Below are 20,515 nucleotides of genomic sequence, written 5' to 3' on the forward strand. Positions count from 1 at the left end.
GGAAATGGAAGTCGTCATCCCAGATCCAGAGACATATCTAGAGTATTATATATACCAGCAAATATACTGTGACTTTCCTTAAAGTCACAGATTTTCTGACACACCAGTAATAATGCTGGCATGCAATCATACTTGAAAATGAAAAAAAATAACCAAATAAACCCACCAAAAAAACCTTGTGATATTTTCTGTCTGTATTAATGTTGCCAGGTAAATGCAAACAAGAACTAGAATTGGGCTTGTCTGCTTTTCTTCTCTTCACAAAGACATTTCTGCTTAATAGCCATTATTTTCAGCCAGCAGATGCCATTAGTATGTATGTGTGTTGTTTTGTTTCTTGTAAAACCATTGTGGGTTAAGCCCAGTGGGAAAATAAGCACCACACAAAGACTCATTCCCTTCCTCCTTCCTTCCCCCAAGTGACATGGGAGGAAGAGGCACAGAAAACCCCAACAACTGGGGGTCAAGATAACAAACAAAAAATTTGTTTAGTAAGTGAAACATAAGTGGAAAAAGAGGGAAGAAAAAATGAAACAAGTGATCTCACCGCCTCCCATGGGTAGACTGACGCCCTGCTGGGTCCCAAGGAAAAGATGGCTAACCCCTCTAAAGCCCCCTCTTTGCGCTTTTATTCCTGAGCATGACGTTATGTGGCAGAGAATTTCTCTTTAGTTAGTCTGGGTCATCTGTCTGGTTGTGTCCCCTCCCAGCCTATTGTGCAGCCCCATGTCTATTCACTGGGGGTATGCAGAGTGAGAAACAGAAGGGATTGATGCTGTGCAAACACTGCTCAGCACAAGCCAGAACATCCCGGTGTTGAGACCACTTTCATCACAAATCCAAAACACTGCCCCACTGTAAAGAAAATTAACCCTATCCCAGGCAAAGACAGTACAAGAGTACAGCACAATAGGTACAGTCCCACATCCAACAATTCTAAATTATACATTAAGTTAAAAAATACTAATGTAAAACAGAAAGAAAAAGATTTGCTGTCCTACTTTATTCTTTAAAAGGGGTGAAATTGCTGGTTTTGTCAGCTAAACCAGCTCACCAAAAGGTATGATGGGTACAAGATGAGAGGGGTAGGGACAGCACAGCAGGAACCAAGAAAGGAATGAAAGAAGAGCATACCACCCTTATTTTCAGCCTTGTCAACTCACCAAACAACACCTTAAATTTGATTTAGTCTTCAGTAGAACTAGCACAACTTCTAGAAGTAGCAGGCATAAATGCAAACCTCATAGACAGTATTCAACACCCTCTGCCTAAGGTAATGGTTTCACATCCCTACACACCTCCCCTTTTGGAATCTCCCTTTCATGTCACTGCCAGCCCCCCATAAGCAGAGGGACCAGTCTGAGCCACACCTAGACCACTGCAGAATTAGGTCCTTCAGCCTTCCCATTTCTTAAGTTAAAAATGAAGGGTATTGATGTTGATGTTCTAGCTAACAAAAATAGCTATTCAAGATGTCATATAATTGTGCATTTTTACATAGTATATCTTTATAAATATACCCATGCACTGTAGTCAAATACATTGTAACATGACTCCTGCATGCATTCATTTTGAAAACAAGCTTTTTCTTACAGAATTCACATGTACCTCTTGTAGCTAAATAGGCAAAGCATTAGTCATATACTTAAGGACAAAGTAAATAACCTTGTTCAGAAAATATTCTATCAGTTAAGCCAAACAAGCAACAATAATACTTTAGAGAATAAATGCTACCATAACATTTTGAAAGACTAGAACACAGCACAGGAAAATAAGCATGTGAGCTTTTTTCATTTTGTACAGAAAGATTTTTCCTTAATTTGGCTAAGGGGCCATTTAGTAAAAACAGGACTGAAAATAAGCTGACAAAAATGTACCTTGAAACCTTTTATAGCTGTAACTTTTGTTTAAAAACTTCAACTTTTCACCCAATCTGTAAGTAGTGAAAAATATTTTTTTATTTAACATAATATTTATTATTGATAGCTGGTGTTAAAAAAACCCAAACCAAACAAACCCAGAAAGAGCTTCAAGACTTGCATGCTCAATTGATTCTTTTAGTTTAAAAATGTATAAAATAGAACTGACCTGGACAGAGATTCTGTTGTGTCCGAGTACTTAATTTTTCTTGCACAGCACACTTTTCAAAATGTCCTGAAGTTGCATTCTGATGTAGGCCCCATTGTCTGCTGGCAAATCCCAATTCTCCAGAATCAGAAAGCTTCCGAAAAAACTGTGGCTCCAAGTCACTGAAAGAGAAGTTTATAGCACCGTGCCTTCCATGGCCATAGTCACTGAACATGGATCCGTCCTCGGTGTTCTGTGTTGGTAACGGGAGGATCCGGTGATGCAGCTGCGGGCTGGGCAGTCTCGAAGATAACGGAGAAGGAATAGGTGACATTTGTTTGTGTGTATTAGATAACGGATATGAATTACTAAAAACATTACTCACTGCTGCTAATGGGGGTGAATGCAGCCTTTTCTCTTCCAGCTTAAGATTATTACTTGTCTGAGGAATATCAGGACTTTCATTTACAGGCAGGTTCAAAAATAAATGCTTGCCGTTTCCCCGGGATACCGTGGTCCTTTTCTCATACAGTGAGCCTGGCAGGTTTCTCTCTACTCTTGTAATTTGTTGCAGTCTCTTCCATTCTGCAGCTTCATCTAAACTGTCGCTCCGGATAACTTTCAGAAGAGCTTTATTAACTGCTCCCACAAGGTTGCATGACTCATCAGTAATGTGCACTCTCTCTGCTTTGTACTGCAAACCAGAGCCATCTTCCTCCTTTTCCTGAAGCACACTGTTATTAGAGTCTCCAGCAGTTTCATCTACAGAGCATACATCACTTCTTGATATAAACTCATTATGTGCTCTTATGAGAACAGGAGAAATGGTTTCATTATCTCTGTGAGAATCAGATAAAGACTCTGCAGGGGGGGTGGTAACTTTTTTAATGCAAGTGTCGAAATCCTGGACTTCAGCAAGAACTGTAATTCCTGGTTTCTCCTTGCATACTGGCTCAGCATACTTGCTACTTTTCAAAATTTTAGCAGCTGCAGATTTACTTAATGTCTCGAGTTTGTTAAACAGACTGTAGTGAGATGAATTCACCGAAGGAGTCCTCTGTTGTACCTTGGTAATTTCAGGGATGCATTCTCCATTTTCCACTCGTTCAACTGCAACAACATCATTGATGTCTTTTGAGCTAGAACTTGGTAAGTCAGCATCCAATTTCACAGCTTTGTTGCTTTTAAGAAAATACTCCTCTTCTATCCACTTTTCTGGTTGTATTCTGCTGTCTACTGGTAAATTATCCTTACCTTTTACTGTTAGCCAGCTGGAGGGAGAAAAGGAACTGGGATAACTGCTGGTAGAAAGTCTTGTGGAGACCATCTTCTTATTTTTCTGTTGCATGTCTTGTGTACTCAGTAAAAAGAGATGTTCATGTATCTTTTTTCCCTCTTTCCGATGTCTGATCTCCTCAAAGCTCTCTTTCCTTCTGTATTTCCCCATTTTTTTGTGATTCAAATTGTCTCTCTTTGTAGAATCCAGCAATAACTCCTGCTGATGTATAAGAATGGAGTAATTATCACCTTTAAGTTTCGGGACTCCGGAAACATCCTGTCGCTTTTCCTCCTCATGTCCTGCCTTAAGGTCTGGAATATGATGGGATCTCAAAACACTGGATAACAGTTTTTCCTTTTCAGCAGTTAGTTTGTACATTTCATTGAGAAGATCTTTTGTGGTAGCTTGCTTGAAAATAATAACTCCATGGTCTTTATAAGGCCGTTCTCTCAGGGCTATGTCTAACCTCTCCCTCACTTGACAGCAGCCACAGAAATTCTTACTGGTTCTATCCAGAGTTCCAGAGCCCATGTAAGTAAATCCTGAGACTTTCCCATCTGGATGATAGAAGCTGATGTAACAAAGCTCCGTAATGGGTTTGTGCAACAGGAGGATGGTATGCGTGCCTTCCATTATGCTTGCCAAATTAGTCATTCATTTAAATTGTGTTCTAAGTGTTCCAAAGCTTGCATGACATAGCATGTGAGGCAGGGAATGGACGGAAGGCATCTGACTAATCTTCAATAATATCGTCTGTTGGAAAAAATAAAGAGAAGCCTGTCAAACTTGATTATGGCAAATTTAATATGACAAATAACAAGCCTCCAGAAACACAATCTGCTCTCAGTATTTTCTGATACAAATCTTTTACCTTGAAAATCTGACACAAAAACAATGACATTGCTAACACTCATAGTTGGAGTCATCATCTTTCTCTCTCATACATCGCTCCTCCGTCTCCAGGGTTCTCAGTCAATGCTGTGCCATCAGGTCACAAGATGGTCACTAAAACACCCATTTCAAAGAGACTTTACTTTTGAATGGTGGAATGTCTTGCCCTCTCTCTGTCAAACTTGCTGTTGAACATTTAGTAAAAAAACCATTCAAGCATGCCTGTTACCTTTTCACTCAGCACAACCACCAGCATAACATCACAATGTAATTAGGTCTCGCTGCCTTATTTATCAAGAAAACATTTAGAAAATAAAAAAGGTTGAATATTTTCTTCTGGTACTTTTTGTGCAACTGCCAAGACATCAAGAAAACTTGGAATAACAAAAAAATATAGATTCTGTTTACTTGGATAACATGCAGTACTAAAATCTATTTTGGATCAACATGAAATAGTGTAATAGTACTTTTATAGGCAGATTTATTGAACTTTTTTATTTCCTATTCTTTTCATCATATATTTTGTCCCTACAGATTGGATATATTTACATTCTTTAGATACATAATGGAAGTTTGTTTGGTCCTTTTGAGAACTAAGTTGTTTTTATCCAGAAGGAACTACGCTACCACAATTAAAGTGAAGAAGTCTGAAGTCATTAGGAAATGCATAAGCATCAGGAAAAGACCTAAAGCCAAGGAGCACAAAAAGCTGGAGAACACCTGCTCCTACACTGAAAAATGCAAGAATTTCAGTTTTCAACTGAAAAAAATTATGAAAAGTTACGTTGTATTTATGCTAAGAGTCAAACTTAGGCAACAGTATTTAAAAGGAAGCTGTCATATTACTATGTAACATATTTCATAGTATCATAGAAAAAGCAGATTTGGAAGGGACTCATCAAGATCAAAGCCTGGCCCTGCACAGGACAACCCAAGGGTCACACCATGTGCTTGAGAGCATTGTCCAAAAGCTTCTTGCACTCTGTCAGGCTGGTGCTGTGATCACTGCCCCATGGAGCCTGTTCCAGTGCCCAAGGATGAAAAGGATGAAAAACCTTGTCCTGATATACAACCTAGATCTCCCCTGACTCAGATTCATGTCATTTCTTCAAGTCCTGACACTGTTCAGGAGAGTGAAGAGATCAGTACCTGCCCCTCTGCTTCCCCTCAGGAGGATGATGAAGACTGCAAGAAGGTGTCTCCTCCAAGTGGAACAAAATGAGTGACCTCAGCTGTTCTTAAGGCTTCCCCTCCAGAACCTTCATCATCCTCATAGCCTTCCTTCAAATACTCTCCAAGAGCTTAATATCTTTCTTACACTGTGGATCTCAGAACTGGAGGTGAGAATCCCCAGCACTGGAGGTGAGGCTGCCCCAGAGCAGAGCAGGTCAATCCCCTCCCTTGCCCGGCTGTGATGCTGTGCCTGATGCACCCCAGGACACAGGTGGCCCTCCTGGCTGCCAGGGCACTGCTGACTCATGTTCAACTTTCCACCAACCAGGACCCCCAGGTTCCTTTCTGTGGCACTGCTTCCCAGCCTCTCATTCCCAGTCTGTCCATACATCCAGGACTGCCCATCCCAGGTGTAGAATCCAGCATTTCCCTTGTTTCAGTTCATGTGGTTGGTGATTGCACAGCCCTCTGACACGTCAAGATTTTTCTGCAGGGCCTCCCTGCCTTTGAGGGAGTCAACAGCTCCTCCCAATTTAGTGTCATCAGCAAGCTCATTTAGTATTCCTTCAAGTTCTGCATCCAAGCCATTAATGAAGATGTTGAAGAGCACAGAGACGAGGATGAAGCTCTGTGAAACACCACTAATGACAAGCCACCAGTCTGATGTCATCTGATTCACTATAACCCCTTGCACCTGACCTGTGAGCCAGCTGCTCACCCATCCTATAATGTCTTTATCCAGCTGTGTGCTGGACATTTTGTCCAGAAGGATATTGTAAGACACAGTATTGAAAGCTTTGCTGAGGTCCAAAAACTTACAAGTTTTATATCAGTTTTTATTATGCAGACTTAGATATCATTTATATGTCATTTATATATAATTAATTTATGGACATAATTTATAATGATGTCCATAAATTATTATAAGTAATTAGTGAAGTCCAACTGTAAGAATCAAGCAGCATTTACTCAAAACATTTTACCAACAAGCAGTCATTTATTGTAGTAATTTAATTGCATCTGTTTATAATGTTCTTTAAACAGTTTCAGACTTTCCATTTACTTTGAGTAATATCATTCTTCGTGCCAGGAAAATCCTTAAAATGTACACAATATCCTTAAATTCAGAGGAGATATCCTAAGGAGAGAGACTACAGTAAGAACAATGTTCCATTAGAGACACATGAGCTTCTTAATTCTGTTCACCAGTAGTTAACAGTTGAGTGGCACAATTCAGAATACTGTTCAAGTATAGGAATGGTAGGAAAGGTGAAAACCTTTAGTCAGTACTTTTGTTGAAGACTGGCTCGTTGTTTCATAGACTCGTAAGAGCTTCTGAGAAAAATATGCTGCTCTGTTTCCTCTTTTATTCCTGTTTTAACTCTTTGTGCAAGTCTGGAGTTCGAGACGCAGGCAAGGCTGAGGACCAGCTAAAAGAGCAGCCTCACCTCTTGCCTCACTAGTCTTCCTTGTCTCCAGCTGTGCACGCCTGCTGCTCTCTAGCATAGTGACCATGCAGTCACAGGGGCTGGGTGTGCCTCACAGGGTATGTGTGCCACCAGCTGATGCAGTCAAGAGTGGTTCTGCATACAGAAACATTAGGAGTTCTCTTAGCCCTACTCATTCTTCAGTCAAGCAGTAGTGAACACCCCTTAGGAAACAGCATCATGGAAACTATAGATCCAGTAGCTATAGACACAGACATTATGATCAAATTTACTACCCTTAAATGCCATCTATGATACCGCCAGGTTCAAGTCAGCCCTATTCTGTAGAGCACATTACTTTTGGTAACATGCATGGTTTTGGTTTGGGGTTCTTTCTGTGGCAAAAGATGATATGTGCAAATAAGAGAGCTAGCTAGCCCTTGTCTCAGCTGCACAGATTTGCTATACCCCTCCTAAAAACCAAGCAGCTCCTGTAATCTGAGTTCTGAATCATTACATTACTGAAACAAGACCTACAGCTCTCCTTGAATCATATTGCAAAAGATATTAAAATTAAAAGCTCTTTTTTACTTAGAAATAGACAAATCTATTGAGCTTTCTTTTTATGGTATTGTCTTTGAATAACAAACTTATGCCAGTTTGAACCCAGTATAAAGGCTACATCCTATTAGTTATCTTCTTAGTTACACCAAATAAAACAATGGGTTTGGTACAAACACATTGACACATTAAAATGTAGAATCACTGTGAGTAGAACATAACTCCTTGTAAGGAAAAAATTTACACAGGCTTTGAAATTAAGTATTAAAATTCAGTTATTAGAAAAAAAAAAACAATAGTAACAACAGCAGTAACAGAAAGGACACTTGTTACTATTAGGCCAATGTCATATTCTGCATCAAAACTTCCATGGATTTAAAAGATAATGTAATACCATGCACAGCACTATTTACTGGTATTTTGACGCTTATTTCTACTAGTAGATATGTTTATGACCAAGAAAACATTTTAACCTCATTGCCTTCAGCATCTTATTCTACCTTTTTTATAATCTTCCATCAGAAAACAAAAAAAGAAGTGAACTCCCTGCTCTATGAACAGAAGCATTATAAGAAACTATCAGAATTATGTCAAGTAAAGGCCCATTATTCCAAGAAAACTTAAAATTTTAGCTACAAAATATATAACATGGAGTGGTGAAAACAACCTTCAGCACCATTGCTAAGTTTCTCTACACAGCTTTTCAATGCATAATAGCAGAGCAGTGGGATTCAGGTTGTGAGGAATACTGCTTCAAGGAAAAAACCATCTACTTAGAGAAAGCTTGTAACTGGAAAGGACAGCTGAAATTGTTAAACAGGCAGCTGAGAAGCAAACCTGCTCTGCTGATGGATTTTCTTTCAGTTTAACAACAACAAAATATGTCACAGCGATCTTCAAAGTCTAATGCCAACACATCCATTCATTATGCTGTTCAAAACGTGGTCTTAAAAACCCAGGACCCCATTCCTACAGCTCTTTTTCTCTAGCAGGACACATCATTCACTTCTCAGCATGACAGATGGTCTTCCTCCTTTCTCTGATACTTAAGTAAGCCAGAATTGAAATTCCTTACTTTCCCAGCTCTTCCTAATATCTGATTGTTACTAGGTGACAACCTGTTTCTGAGCACACTATGACTAACTTTCTGAGCTATGTAGCTAATTAACACATCACAACAGCAAAAGCACAGTAGAGGAAAGGTAGTAAAAATGTGAACAGATCAAGGCTTCACATCACAAGCTTGAAGACAACGAAATGAAATTACCGTAATATTTGTTTACTGAGCACAACTGGTTTGATAGAGACAAACACCATTTTCTTCTCTTGCCTAAAATTTCAAGTTTCTCTGCAGTTCTTTCAAATTTTCATTATACTTAAAAATATTGTCTTTAGAAAGATAAAGGTTATAATATCTTAGTGAAGACAAAATATTACAGCTTCATCCAGCAGCTTTCACATAAATAAAAATTCCATAAAGAACTTTCGAACTCTAAGTCTACACTGTGTTTACTGGATTGTGGCAAAACCAACAACAAAAAAAAAAAAACAAAACCAAACACCGCACACAAAAATACCAACCAAATTTAGAGTATTTAATTATTTGTATAATCATTTGAATGATAGTGATATTGTTAGCAATAATCATTTAAAATCTTTTCAACTTCACAAGTACTGAATTACATCAGCAAAGAGAGCATTAAGGAATATAAAACAGAGTCTATGCCAGACAGGAAGCTGCTTTATTAAATTTCAGATCTCATCCAATGGCACAAGGGAAGTATTGCAGCATATTAGAGTCCTGCATACAAATTCAGATGAAACAGAAATAATCCAAAATATAGGGTGGAAAGTCATTAAGTTAATCCACAGTGCAGAGCTTTGTATACCAAAACCAACTTCTAACCATAAATACAGCCTTTGGCTGTGTCATTCTGTTCAACCTAATCCAACACCAAGAACTAGGAAATCCAGGACAGAGTCCATGAAACAAAAAAATCTGAAACCCATATCTCTGAATACATCATCCTTGTGATCCGAAGATGAGGAAATGTAAAGTTCTTGAAACCAAGAACCATAATTTAACAAAAAGATAATTTACACAAGGCATGTAAAGTTAATGATGAAATTTGAGGTTTGGAACTAATATTCACCATTTACACAAAAAAATGTATATTAGGTTTGACTAGTCAAATATAAAATAATACATGTATTATTTGCACCACCAGGTCTCAAAAAAATGTTCCCAGAAGGAGTCTAACAAGAAAGTTCCCATCCCTCTGTAGCCTACTTCAGTTTAGCAAAGCAATAGCTATCTTTTTCTGGCACAACTGCATCAGCAAGTTAAAAAAATAAAAGTTGTCACACATGTCCTCATGAAACTGTTTTTGGAGTCAACCATACCACAAAAATGTCCAAAATCTGTTTGTCAAAGGTGACTAATTTGCAAGAATTAGTTACCAAATGAGATTTCCATCACAAACTCACCCATCTGACTGTTTAATAGGTTGCTTATAAAAAAGTCTGCAATGGATATTACAAATATGAAAAGTCTTTAATGTAGGAAGCACATAAAGAAGCAAACCAGCAGACATTAAAGCAGAGAACAAGCAAAGGCAATCTGTACACATATCCCAAAGAAATAACACAGTAACAGCCTGTTTGAAATAGACTATTTCAAGAAGTACAGCATTTAAACAAACAAGTTCCTTCTGCACTTCAGTCAGGTTTTTACACTCTCCACCTTGCTCTTAGACATTTGCCATGAACCAAGAGAGCAGATGAGTCAATCATCTTGCTTCTAGGTTGTTGTTTTTTTTACTAGAACAGAGTTTTCGGACTGCCGAAGAGGCAAACTGAAAAGTAAGTACCACTAAAACATTCCTCATAGTCTCACCATATGTAGAAACTCAAACTTATGATTCAAAGGGATGCAAAAGATGCTTATGAACAAGCAAACAAACATTGCCCCAAACTCTCTTTGATGGTAAGAAAACCTGTAATTAGCTCAGTTGGTTAGAGCATGGTGCTAATAATGACCAAATTGTGAGTTCTACCCCTATATGTGCCATTCACTTAAGAGTTGGACTCAGCCATCATTGTGGGTCTCTTATAGTTCAGAAATGTCTGTTAAAAGAATATTTTGCCAAATCTGGAAATTAAAATAAATATTAAAATTATTTTATCTATTTTAAAATAAAGACAGGGTTCATTCCTCAACAACAATCACATGGTATACTCTGCTTTACTAATTTTACATCAATATATATATATCTCATTCAGACAAATAACTCTTCCCCCTACAACATCCCTACATCCCTAACACCTTCCCTATATCCTTTGTACCTCATTTGAACACTCACAATGAAACCTTATAACTTATAATAGAAAACTACTCCTTGATATGTGTACAGGGGATAGTGGCTAATATTCAGCTGAACCCACATAGTAATGTAAAAAGTAATCAGAGGCAAGAGGAAAATATCTTTTGCCTCAGGTTACAGATGTCCTAATGAAAAGCTGCACTCACTGTCAGCTGATTTTCAAACAACAAAGAAACAAACAAAAAGCCATACTAGACCAGAACAGCTACTACAGACAAACTATTCACATTGTCAAAAACATAATTTTTACATATTTCAGCACAAAAATATTGTTGATAAATAAATATCCTGATAAAATGTATTATCAGGAAAAGTAAGATTTAAAATTACATTTACAGTGAACAAAAAGAAGCAAACTTGCAATATCATATTTGTACATACCCGACTTGGGTCATAAACCGCACACATGACTTTTTCCAGTTTTAACCCAGATAGATAATACCCCTTTTGCAAGAAAACATTTTTTCTCAATACTTTATCAATGGGTAAGTTTTACAGGATACACAGTAACTTGTTTCCACTTCTGGCAGCAACTATAGGATATTTCTACAGGAAAATAACATTAACTTAAATAAGTGTTTTCTAAAAAAAGGATTATCTTCTTGTTAATCTTTGTCCAAAAGCTTTAATCTTGCTCGTTCAAGTAGCCAACTCTTCAGCAAGAGCTGCATCTTGTTCTGTATTGTATAAATAACACCTTTAATTTCCCCAAACCAAGAAAGTACATTTTAATTTAATTATTGAATGCCCATGCTTGTTCCTTTCATGGTGCTATTTAAATGAGGCATTTACTTTACTGCCTTTTAGATCAGAAGACTTTCACCAAACATCACTTCAGAGACTTATCTGGCCATATATTCTGACCTTTAAACCCAATACAGTATTCAGGGAAAGCAAAGAAAGTAACAAAAAGGCTACACTGCAGTAAATGTTTGAGCTATTTCATCAGCGAGGGAAGAAAATACAGCTGCAAAAAGTTTGGACTAATCACAAAAGGAGGTGCAAATCATAAGGACACTTCAGTGGTGAAAACAAGAGAGAAATTGAATATGAAGAATAATAACAGCAATTAAAACCTCTCCCATAACAACATTTTATACCTACAGAAGGACTCCTTCACAAAATACAGCAGGTTTTGATTATATATTTCTGTAGTTAAAGGCCAAAGACTCTGTCCCACATTAAGCTCTTAAGAATCAAGAACAATTTTCTAAAATCATGTATTTGACATGTTAGCAAACCTATTTTTAAGTATGCATATTTTTTCAAAAATTATGCAATGGTTGAGAATAAACTCAGTAGTACTTTTAACTTTTCTCCCTTCAAAATTTTAGTGGTCTTGAAATTAATTTAGCCTTAAGGAATGTTGGGTTGTTTCAAAAATCCTAACAATAATTCAAGTTTTGAAAACCTTGGCTGTACAAGATAAAATGGGATGTAATGACTTGGGATGATAATATTAACACTTCAAAGCAGAAAGTATTAGATCATAGAACTATGGTCGCCTTTGCTTTCTTCATTCCAACTTTTTCCTAGTGGCATTTCATACACAGCTAAATGGTTTCAAAATATGACTACAACTAACAAAAAATTATAAACCAAATTACTAGGAGAGATAATAGGTTTTCAAAAGGCCTGGTAAAGAAATAAGCAATGGTTTTTAGATAAATATTTATTCTATCAGTCCCAAGTGCATATCATTAATATTTTCAAAAGTCTTGAAAATGGTTAATTGCTTATATGTCATTGTCATTTTCTTGGTCTGCTCCCTATCATGGAAGATTGAACACAGAATTGTATTAAGTTCAGCAAGTCTGTCAACAGCAAATGCATTTTTACCAATAAAAATATTTTAAAATAATTATAAACCCCAAATTAGTTTAAGATTAAACAGGTTACATAAATCCCTCATGGAAGTTCTAACTTATGAACAATACAACTCTCACTGGGAAAAGAAGCAATAAGATTAAAATATGAAGAACACAGTATTTCAATATAATAAGCTTAAAATACCACAGGATCAAGAAAATGACCAAGAAAAATGTCAACTTAAATCTTGACATAAGAAATGCCCATTTTACTTCGAGTAGTGCCATTTAAATTAAACTACAAGACTTGATGACTCTTTAAATGGAGGACAGTAGCAATTCAATATAAAGAATTTAAAGGTCTATTGTAATTTTCTAAGGGCCCAACTCAACAAAATGTATAGGGTCTTGTGGAGATAATCAGCTCTCAATTATCACCCCATAGAACTGTGTTTAAAGTCAAACTGAACATCCAAAGTAATGACTGGAGGTTCAATCTTCCACAGAAAGAGAAGAAATTGTAGTACCTGCCTGGCTAGGAGACAGTGACTTGGATAAGAACTCGCGCATCACATTTCGCGTGCTTTCTTTCCAACTTCTCAGCCAGAAGTGCTGATATACATACTGCATATTTAGCTATACAGAATGTATCTCCAGTCTGGCAACACTTACAGGAAGGAAAAGTGACAAATATTAATCTAGAAACATGTAATGAAATTGCATAAGACTAAATGATCATGGCAAAAAGAACCCTTCCCTTGGGTTTCTCGTTACAGGCAGATCTAAGCTCTATAGGCTCCACTGTCTCAGAGGAGGTTTGAACTACTCTGGCCATTAGACATAAAACCAGATTTTTTTTAAAAAAATCAAGAACCAACTTGAGCTTTGTCATTAATATATTACTGCAGTCTTTGCTCCTACTGTCTCTAACTATGGGGAAAAAACATTAATGGTCACAACTAGCAACTATAGCAGTGACATGATTATGAACTAAAAAATGAGGGGTTGTCATCAAGCAATAATGTATAAATATTTAAAACATGCTGAAATAGTAGAAACAATTTACACTTTGTTAAGGCTCAGATTCCATTGAGTTATATCTCTTTGATTACTCCATAATGGCCAGTTTCCTGCATTTTGGTACTCCTCCTGATACCTAAACCCTAATGGAATATATATTCAGGTTATATATATTTTTAAGTCATATGAGATCCAAGCTAAAAGAGGAAGTAATTTCATGCCAAAATAGCTAAAGAAAAATTAAAAGCTGACAGACTTAGATTCCAGGAAGATTGGGTGGAGAAAGGAACGCAAACTAAGTTTTGGAAACAGCATCATAAAGGCACATAGAAAAGTTGGGTTTTTTTAAGACCAGAACTCATTCAGTTCTTAAATACTATACTCGAGGAGCAAAAAGCCATCCAACCCTCGAGCCTTAATGAAGACCTCTGTGATTGTTCTTGCTTTTTTTCATACTCTTGACCACTGTCTGAGAAGTATTATTTGGATTTAATTGTAAAGGCTGCTTTTGACTTTTGGCTCCATTTTCAAACATTTTATGTGTGCAAGTTAAAGCAGGATCAAAGACTCAGAAAGGATGACCTTGTTAAATGATAGTGTGAAGGCCTTAGGCCTTGTCCTGGGTAAACATAAAACACTAAACAAACAAACACAACAAAAAGAAAACCAAACCCAAAGCCCCCAGCAAAAGACCAAAAACACAAACCCCCCAATCTCCACCCCCTGCCAAGTGGTCCTTCATATCAGGCAGCATTGTCTCTTCACCACCTTTTTATATCCTGAGAAATGTCAGTATAAAGTTGACATTCATTACCTTGGCGTTTATTTTGAAACCCAGCCATTTCCCCTTTTTCTACTTCGTATTTGCCTACAGCTTTCACTTTATAGATACAAAAATCTGAAAACAGAAACTGAAAGGAAAAGCTCCTATTTCTTAGAAATACCTGCCTATGCAAGAAAATCTTTACAGAGATAATAAATAATCTTTTAGCCATGTCTCTATTTCAATCTCACCTTCACAAGATGCAAAATATTAGAGAAACATTGTCCTGTTATTTACTACTCACTACATGATTAAGTCACCTATGCCAATAGTGTAGGGAGCTGTACTCCCTACACATACACCCATTAAAAAACCATGCAGGAACATGCATGTCCATGCCACTTGACTTTTAGAGAGATATGTTCAACTCAAGTAAAAACTTATTTCCATTGCTCACATGTTTGATTTCATACCAAACTGCAACTTTTTGTCTACAGTCCTTCAAATTATGTTGATGTTATGCATTGACAGTTTCTTTTTTTATAGTAACACAAAAAAACAGTTCTTTCTTTCACTCTCCATTTAACCCAACGTTGCTGAACTGCTTCTGCTGAAACTTACAAAAACAAGCCTATCCACCTGCAAGCACAGTCCACGCTACCTGAAACATTTACCTAAACTTCACAGGAATACTACTAATATACTTGTAGAAATATCTTTAAATGTGTACATATTAGTTTAATGACAATGCCTACACAAGATATTTCTACAAGTAAAGTGATCATTAAAGCCATCATGAATGATTCAAAGGATGGGTGTAAAAAATAACTAAAATTAGGAACATATTCAAAATTCCTTCCTCTGTAGTTTCTCAGCATTTTTTTTAAATTGGTTGATTTTCTGTGAAGCTACAAGAAAAGAACTCATTATGATTCCTGCTACACACTTGAGAAAACAAGTATCACAAGACAAGACTGTAGGACAGCCAGAAGGACTAAATATATTCAGTTCTCAGACCAACTCTCTGTCTGTAGTATCATGATGCAATTTAGTATTGCAGCTGAAGAAAGGAGACTGTGCAAAAGCAGCAAGAGAAGGGTTTCTCCAGAATGCCAGTATGTGTCTTTTTCCTACATGCAAAAGACATTAGCAAGTGTCAGCGTACAAATGCATTCTAACTCAGGGTAAGAGTTCATCACCCTCATCTGCAATGGTGACCCCGATAAGCTTCACAACCCAGAAGAACAGATTGTCTGAACGCTGTAAATATTTATCACGTGTTTCCCACTCATCTGCCCTCCCGAGTGCCCGACGGTATTTGCACACATCAAATGCTACAAAATTACAACAATCCGCATTCCCCGCTTCACTGCGCTTATCTCGCACACCAGACTAGAAGAAATCGAGGATAATTTCAAGAGTCATTTTGGGGCGGGGGGAAGTAATCCAGTTAAATTGACTTTAATAGCGCTGTCAAGAAAGGGGGAGGGAGGAAATCTACGGACTTTCTTCGGACCGCAAGAGAAACTAAGAGATCCCAGCTCTCGTGATCCCCTAGAAGCTATGTATAAATAAGCAGCCAGAGAGAAGACGAGATGCTAATGACGACCAAACAGATCCCTTCCCTGCAGCCCCGAGTTAGTGGTTTTATTTTGTAATCCACTCGATTGCGACAGAGCCACTGCGGGGACCCGAGCAGATGGGCAGATCGGTGGGCAAGTGAACGAAAGGACATTACCTTGCGAGAAGCAGCGCGCCGGGAGGCGATGCTCCGGCTGCAGTGTCGGGTGCGGGGAAGGACGCGGGGTGCCGGGCTGCCGGGGCCCCGCTCTATTCCGGGCCGCCCCCGCCTCCTCCCCCGGGGCCGCCGCCGCCTCCCGGGGCGCTCCCGTGGCGGGGCGCGCGCCGCACCGCTCCCCGCCGCGGGGCGGGACTGACGGCGCGGCTGGCCAATGGGCGGGCCGCGCGGCCGGGCACTGACCAATCGGCGGGCCGCGCGGCTGGCGCGCGCCGGCTCCGCGCGCGGTCCGGCGGCGGCCGCGGGTCCCTCCCGCGCGCGCGGGGCCGCGCCGCTCCCGGGGCCGGGATCCCTGCCCCTGGAAGCGCCAGAAACAGTCTCCGGTAAAGCGCGGGGCTGAGGGGAGCTAACGCAGCGCGGCGGCAGCCTGCTTGCTTTCGTCGTTAACTGCCGTTGCATAATCCGTCAAATCTGTTCTCCTCCCGGATGAGCATCGCTGCCAATCATGCCGCTACCGCTCACCACAGTAATTGCAATACAGCCCTCAAGCGAGCCAGACTTAACTCTGAACTGCAACATTAGAGGACAAGAAATCCTCTCCTCCACTCCTAACACTGCTAGAAGAGGAAAATCAGAATACAAGCTGCAGTCCTAAACCACCTAATGAAATACCTTTCTATTTCAAGGGACAGAATTTTAGGCAGAGCAAGGACCTAGTCTGAATCTCACTTTTCTACGAGTAATCTCCCTGCTGCTCTTCCCTAGAAGTTCTCCATTCTGAAAGGCACCATAAAGAAAGAAAAAGGCTTTTGGAATAACTGATTTAGTTAAAAATAACAGTGACAATTCAGAAGTAACAGAGTTAGGGTTAAAATATTTTAATAACAGACACAACTAGAAGAAATAATCTTGTAATTTCCATAGGCATTGAAGACCCTTGCCTGTGTAGTCAAATATTGAAACAAGATGCTTTTTCTCACTGTAACTTGTAGCTTCCTGAAAATGTCACATTTCACTTTGCTTCATGAATTAGTTTTTTAATTCTTTGTTATCTCATTGTGCAGATCTTTCATAAATAATTATGATCTTACTGAACTTAAACAGAAAACATCCACCTCTATTTGAAACACTAGAGATTATCAGATTCTTATCACTTTAGACTACTCACATCTTCCTTTCCTTTTGAAAAATTAACATTAGTTTTCCTACTTTTTACCTGAAATTTTTTGACCATCAGCTGGTCAACTATATACATATAGCTCATACTCTGCCCATTGAGACATGTCTGCAGACTGGGGAATGGAAAAAAACCCTGGCTGAAAGTAAGTCTTAGTCTTCTAATGTCTAGTACTTTAAAACAAAGATTAACAATTACTTTCTTAGTAACTTCATTTTGCAAACACACGATTTATGTGGAAACAAGAGTTCACAGAAAGCAACCAACATGAAATGATTATGTCAGGCTGGGCTGCAATGTAGGGCACAGTGAGAGCAAAACCTAATCTCTGAGAGGCTTCCACTTCATCTGCACTCATCTGCGTAATCAGCTTTTCATCTTGTCATAGGATAAATGCAACCTGCCTTCTGCTTCATTTACCCCATATAGAACACTCGTATAGATTTGTATGAAGCAACTGGTAAGAGCTTGTGTGGAAATGTATTCTGAAAGGAACTCGAAACCATTCCATTTTTTAAGGAAATTAAAGGTTGGCAGTCATCTATTTGCTAAGTTAATACACTAATTAGAACTGAAAACTATTCACTAGATCTAGTATGCAAACTGACCCTGCTTTAGATGAAACAACCTTTACTTTCAGCTACCACTTCATTTCTGAATCTGTGACTTTGTGTATGGTAATAAGCAATGGCTGTTGTTTCAGGAGCTTTTACAAACTGCTGAATTGCAGTGAACAACCCAACTTGTTGAGTGGAACTAGTGTTATTATCACAGTCTCAGTTCATCTGGGTGTGGAAGGCTCATACAAGTGAAGACCTTCATGAAGCAAAGAAATAAGGAGTAACAGCCTCCTGTTCAGGCTGCTTCTTTATTTGGGAAGGCTGGAAAATCAGCAGAAATCATACCTAACAATCACTTTACCAACAGTGTTCTCAGACGTGATGTCTGATTGGCTTTGATGTCTGACAGCCTAATTCTAAACCAAGTTCTAAGGACTAATAATGAGGATACAGGCTGGCCAAGTTCATATTTATAATTCTTTGTGCTCTTCTCTCAAAGGATGAATATTCTTCTATATTATTGTCAGAAACATGTTCATGTAGATCTATGGTAATCTAAACATGAAGACGTATGGGTAATCTACAGGTACATGAAGAAAACATGAACTGCATAATGCAAAAAAGGGAGTAGGAAATATATCAGTTTGCTGCCAAAACAATTGTTACCAGTAAATTTGCACTTGAAGTTCTAAAAAGCAAAGAGCTATCATGCATAAGACAACTTTATTTTCCCCTTTTTTCACAATACCTGCAGCAAATTCTCATTCCTGAAGAGCTATTTCGGTCTGTTAACATGTTTGGTTTTTTGTCTTAAAATTGTACATCAGACCTGATGCTTCCATATAACAAGGGATATAAGATTTCATATTTTAACCTAAAAATTAATGCTTTGAATTCCCAATAAATGCAGCTCCATAATGCAACAATTCTTTGTCTACTTAAATTTACATGGCCACTTTTGCACCAAAAAGATTCAAATCTATTCCTGACTTGTTTAGACACATGAATTGAATATATTTATGTCATAGCAAATACACCCAGAACTCTTTAGTCTTCATTTCCTCCTCCTGCACCCTCTCAAATCTCCCACGTGTCATCATCCCATATTCTTCAAACCAAAACATCCTATGCCTTGGAACAGCAACATAAGTAGTCATTCCAGGAATACCATGTACTAACTACTACTTCAGATTCTTATCCCCTCTCTCCCAGCTACCAGTTTTATTCTTATATCTAAAACTCAGAAGAGACTCTGCTTAATAATAATGAGAACAAACTGAAATTTTATAGAATCATTAGCAGGACCTATTACAATTCTAGTATTATTGTCTGACATAGAAAAAAAAAACCACAAAACACTCCATCTAGTTCAGTGTAAGAAACCATTTGTTTTCTTAAAATTTATTAAAATAAAGATAATTGGAATTGTAGGACCTTGATTAGTTTGCATCTTCATATAGGAAAAAAAGCAATAACAATTTTTCATGAACAACAAATGGAAATATATTGAAATGCATGTTTAAAACTGATTGGATGGAGGGGTTTTGAGCAGTGCTTTTTTGTCTCTGCAACATATACTGCATTGTGTTAATTTGGTTTATTCACAAATTCTTGGCCCAAAACTGTCTCATACAGAAATATTATAGTTTACATTAGTAATCCATTACATACATCAATATAAAAGATTTTATCCTAATGAGAAATACAGATTTGGCTGTTTCAAATTATACCAAATCACCCAAAGTATTAAGTAACTTTGGCCAAAATGGCTTTTTCTCTGATTAATAAAATGGAACTTCAAAAGACAGCAGTAGACAATCTTTGTAATTTTTAAAATCCTGGATGTGTGACTTTGAAGTTCTGCCAACTCTTGTTATTAAATGACCTGATTTTGGACAGGGAGGAAGCCAATCTTAAAACAAATACAAGTATGAGTATGCAAAATTTTGAAGGCAGGGTGAAGAATGGCTTATTTTTATGGGGAAAGAACCATAATCAGGATTGTTACAGAAAGCAGACAGTGTTTCAGAAAACAATGTGGAAGATATCTCTGGAAATGAGTACACATTTAAGTGGCTAAAACACTGCTAAAGGTGAAGTGGCAGGATCAATTTCATCAGTACATTGAAACTGAGGTGTTCTCTGCCAGTCTTACAAGCAAGAAGAAAATTAACGGAACTGGTGACAATTTCAAAATTAAATTATACCAAGAAAAAGCTCTCTTTGTTTGCATTTTGTATTCTGTAAACAAATACATGGAAATATCAAACATTCTCCAAAGATTATAAACACCAACTACTTGCCTGTTATTTGAAAGAGGAGGCATTGACTGTTTGGCATATACTGCATAGTAACAGATTTACATTAAGCTATTACACCATCAAATCCTTATAAAAATCAATAAAATTGGCATGACTTCTCATGCAAACTAAACACTAAGATTATGAAAAAAATGTGTGCATATGTGTGGTATTAAATACCTTCTGGGAAAGATCAACAGCTGTAGATACATCCATTTATTTAGGTCACTAATGAAATTCTGTGTCCAAAAAAAAAAAAAATAGGAAAAGAAAAAGAAGGTAGTGTATAATGACCAGATATATATATATCAGTTGTACTGGTTGAAAGATTGTGGAGACAAACTGCCCTCAGAAATGGTCTTAAGAAT

At 37.9% G+C, this 20,515-nt stretch overlaps 1 protein-coding gene across 4 annotated transcripts in view; it reads right to left on the reverse strand.

The window, feature by feature from the left end:
* Positions 1-16,270, reverse strand: part of FMN1 (formin 1) — a 170,509-nt gene extending 154,239 nt beyond the window's left edge. For 2 of the 4 annotated variants that reach the window (XM_053945797.1, XM_053945798.1), the window contains exons 1-2: positions 16,111-16,270; positions 2,089-4,099 (exon numbers count right to left, since the gene is read on the reverse strand). In XM_053945797.1, coding sequence (XP_053801772.1) covers positions 2,089-4,000 — 1,912 coding nt within the window. In that variant the 5' untranslated portion in view covers positions 4,001-4,099; positions 16,111-16,270. The remainder of the gene's footprint in view (positions 1-2,088; positions 4,100-16,110) is intronic. The other 2 variants (XM_053945796.1, XM_053945795.1) reach the window with 1 other exon arrangement.
* Positions 16,271-20,515: the final 4,245 nt, after the last annotated feature.

This window comes from Vidua chalybeata, chromosome 6, assembly GCF_026979565.1.
Source record: "Vidua chalybeata isolate OUT-0048 chromosome 6, bVidCha1 merged haplotype, whole genome shotgun sequence".
Lineage (NCBI taxonomy): Eukaryota > Metazoa > Chordata > Aves > Passeriformes > Viduidae > Vidua > Vidua chalybeata.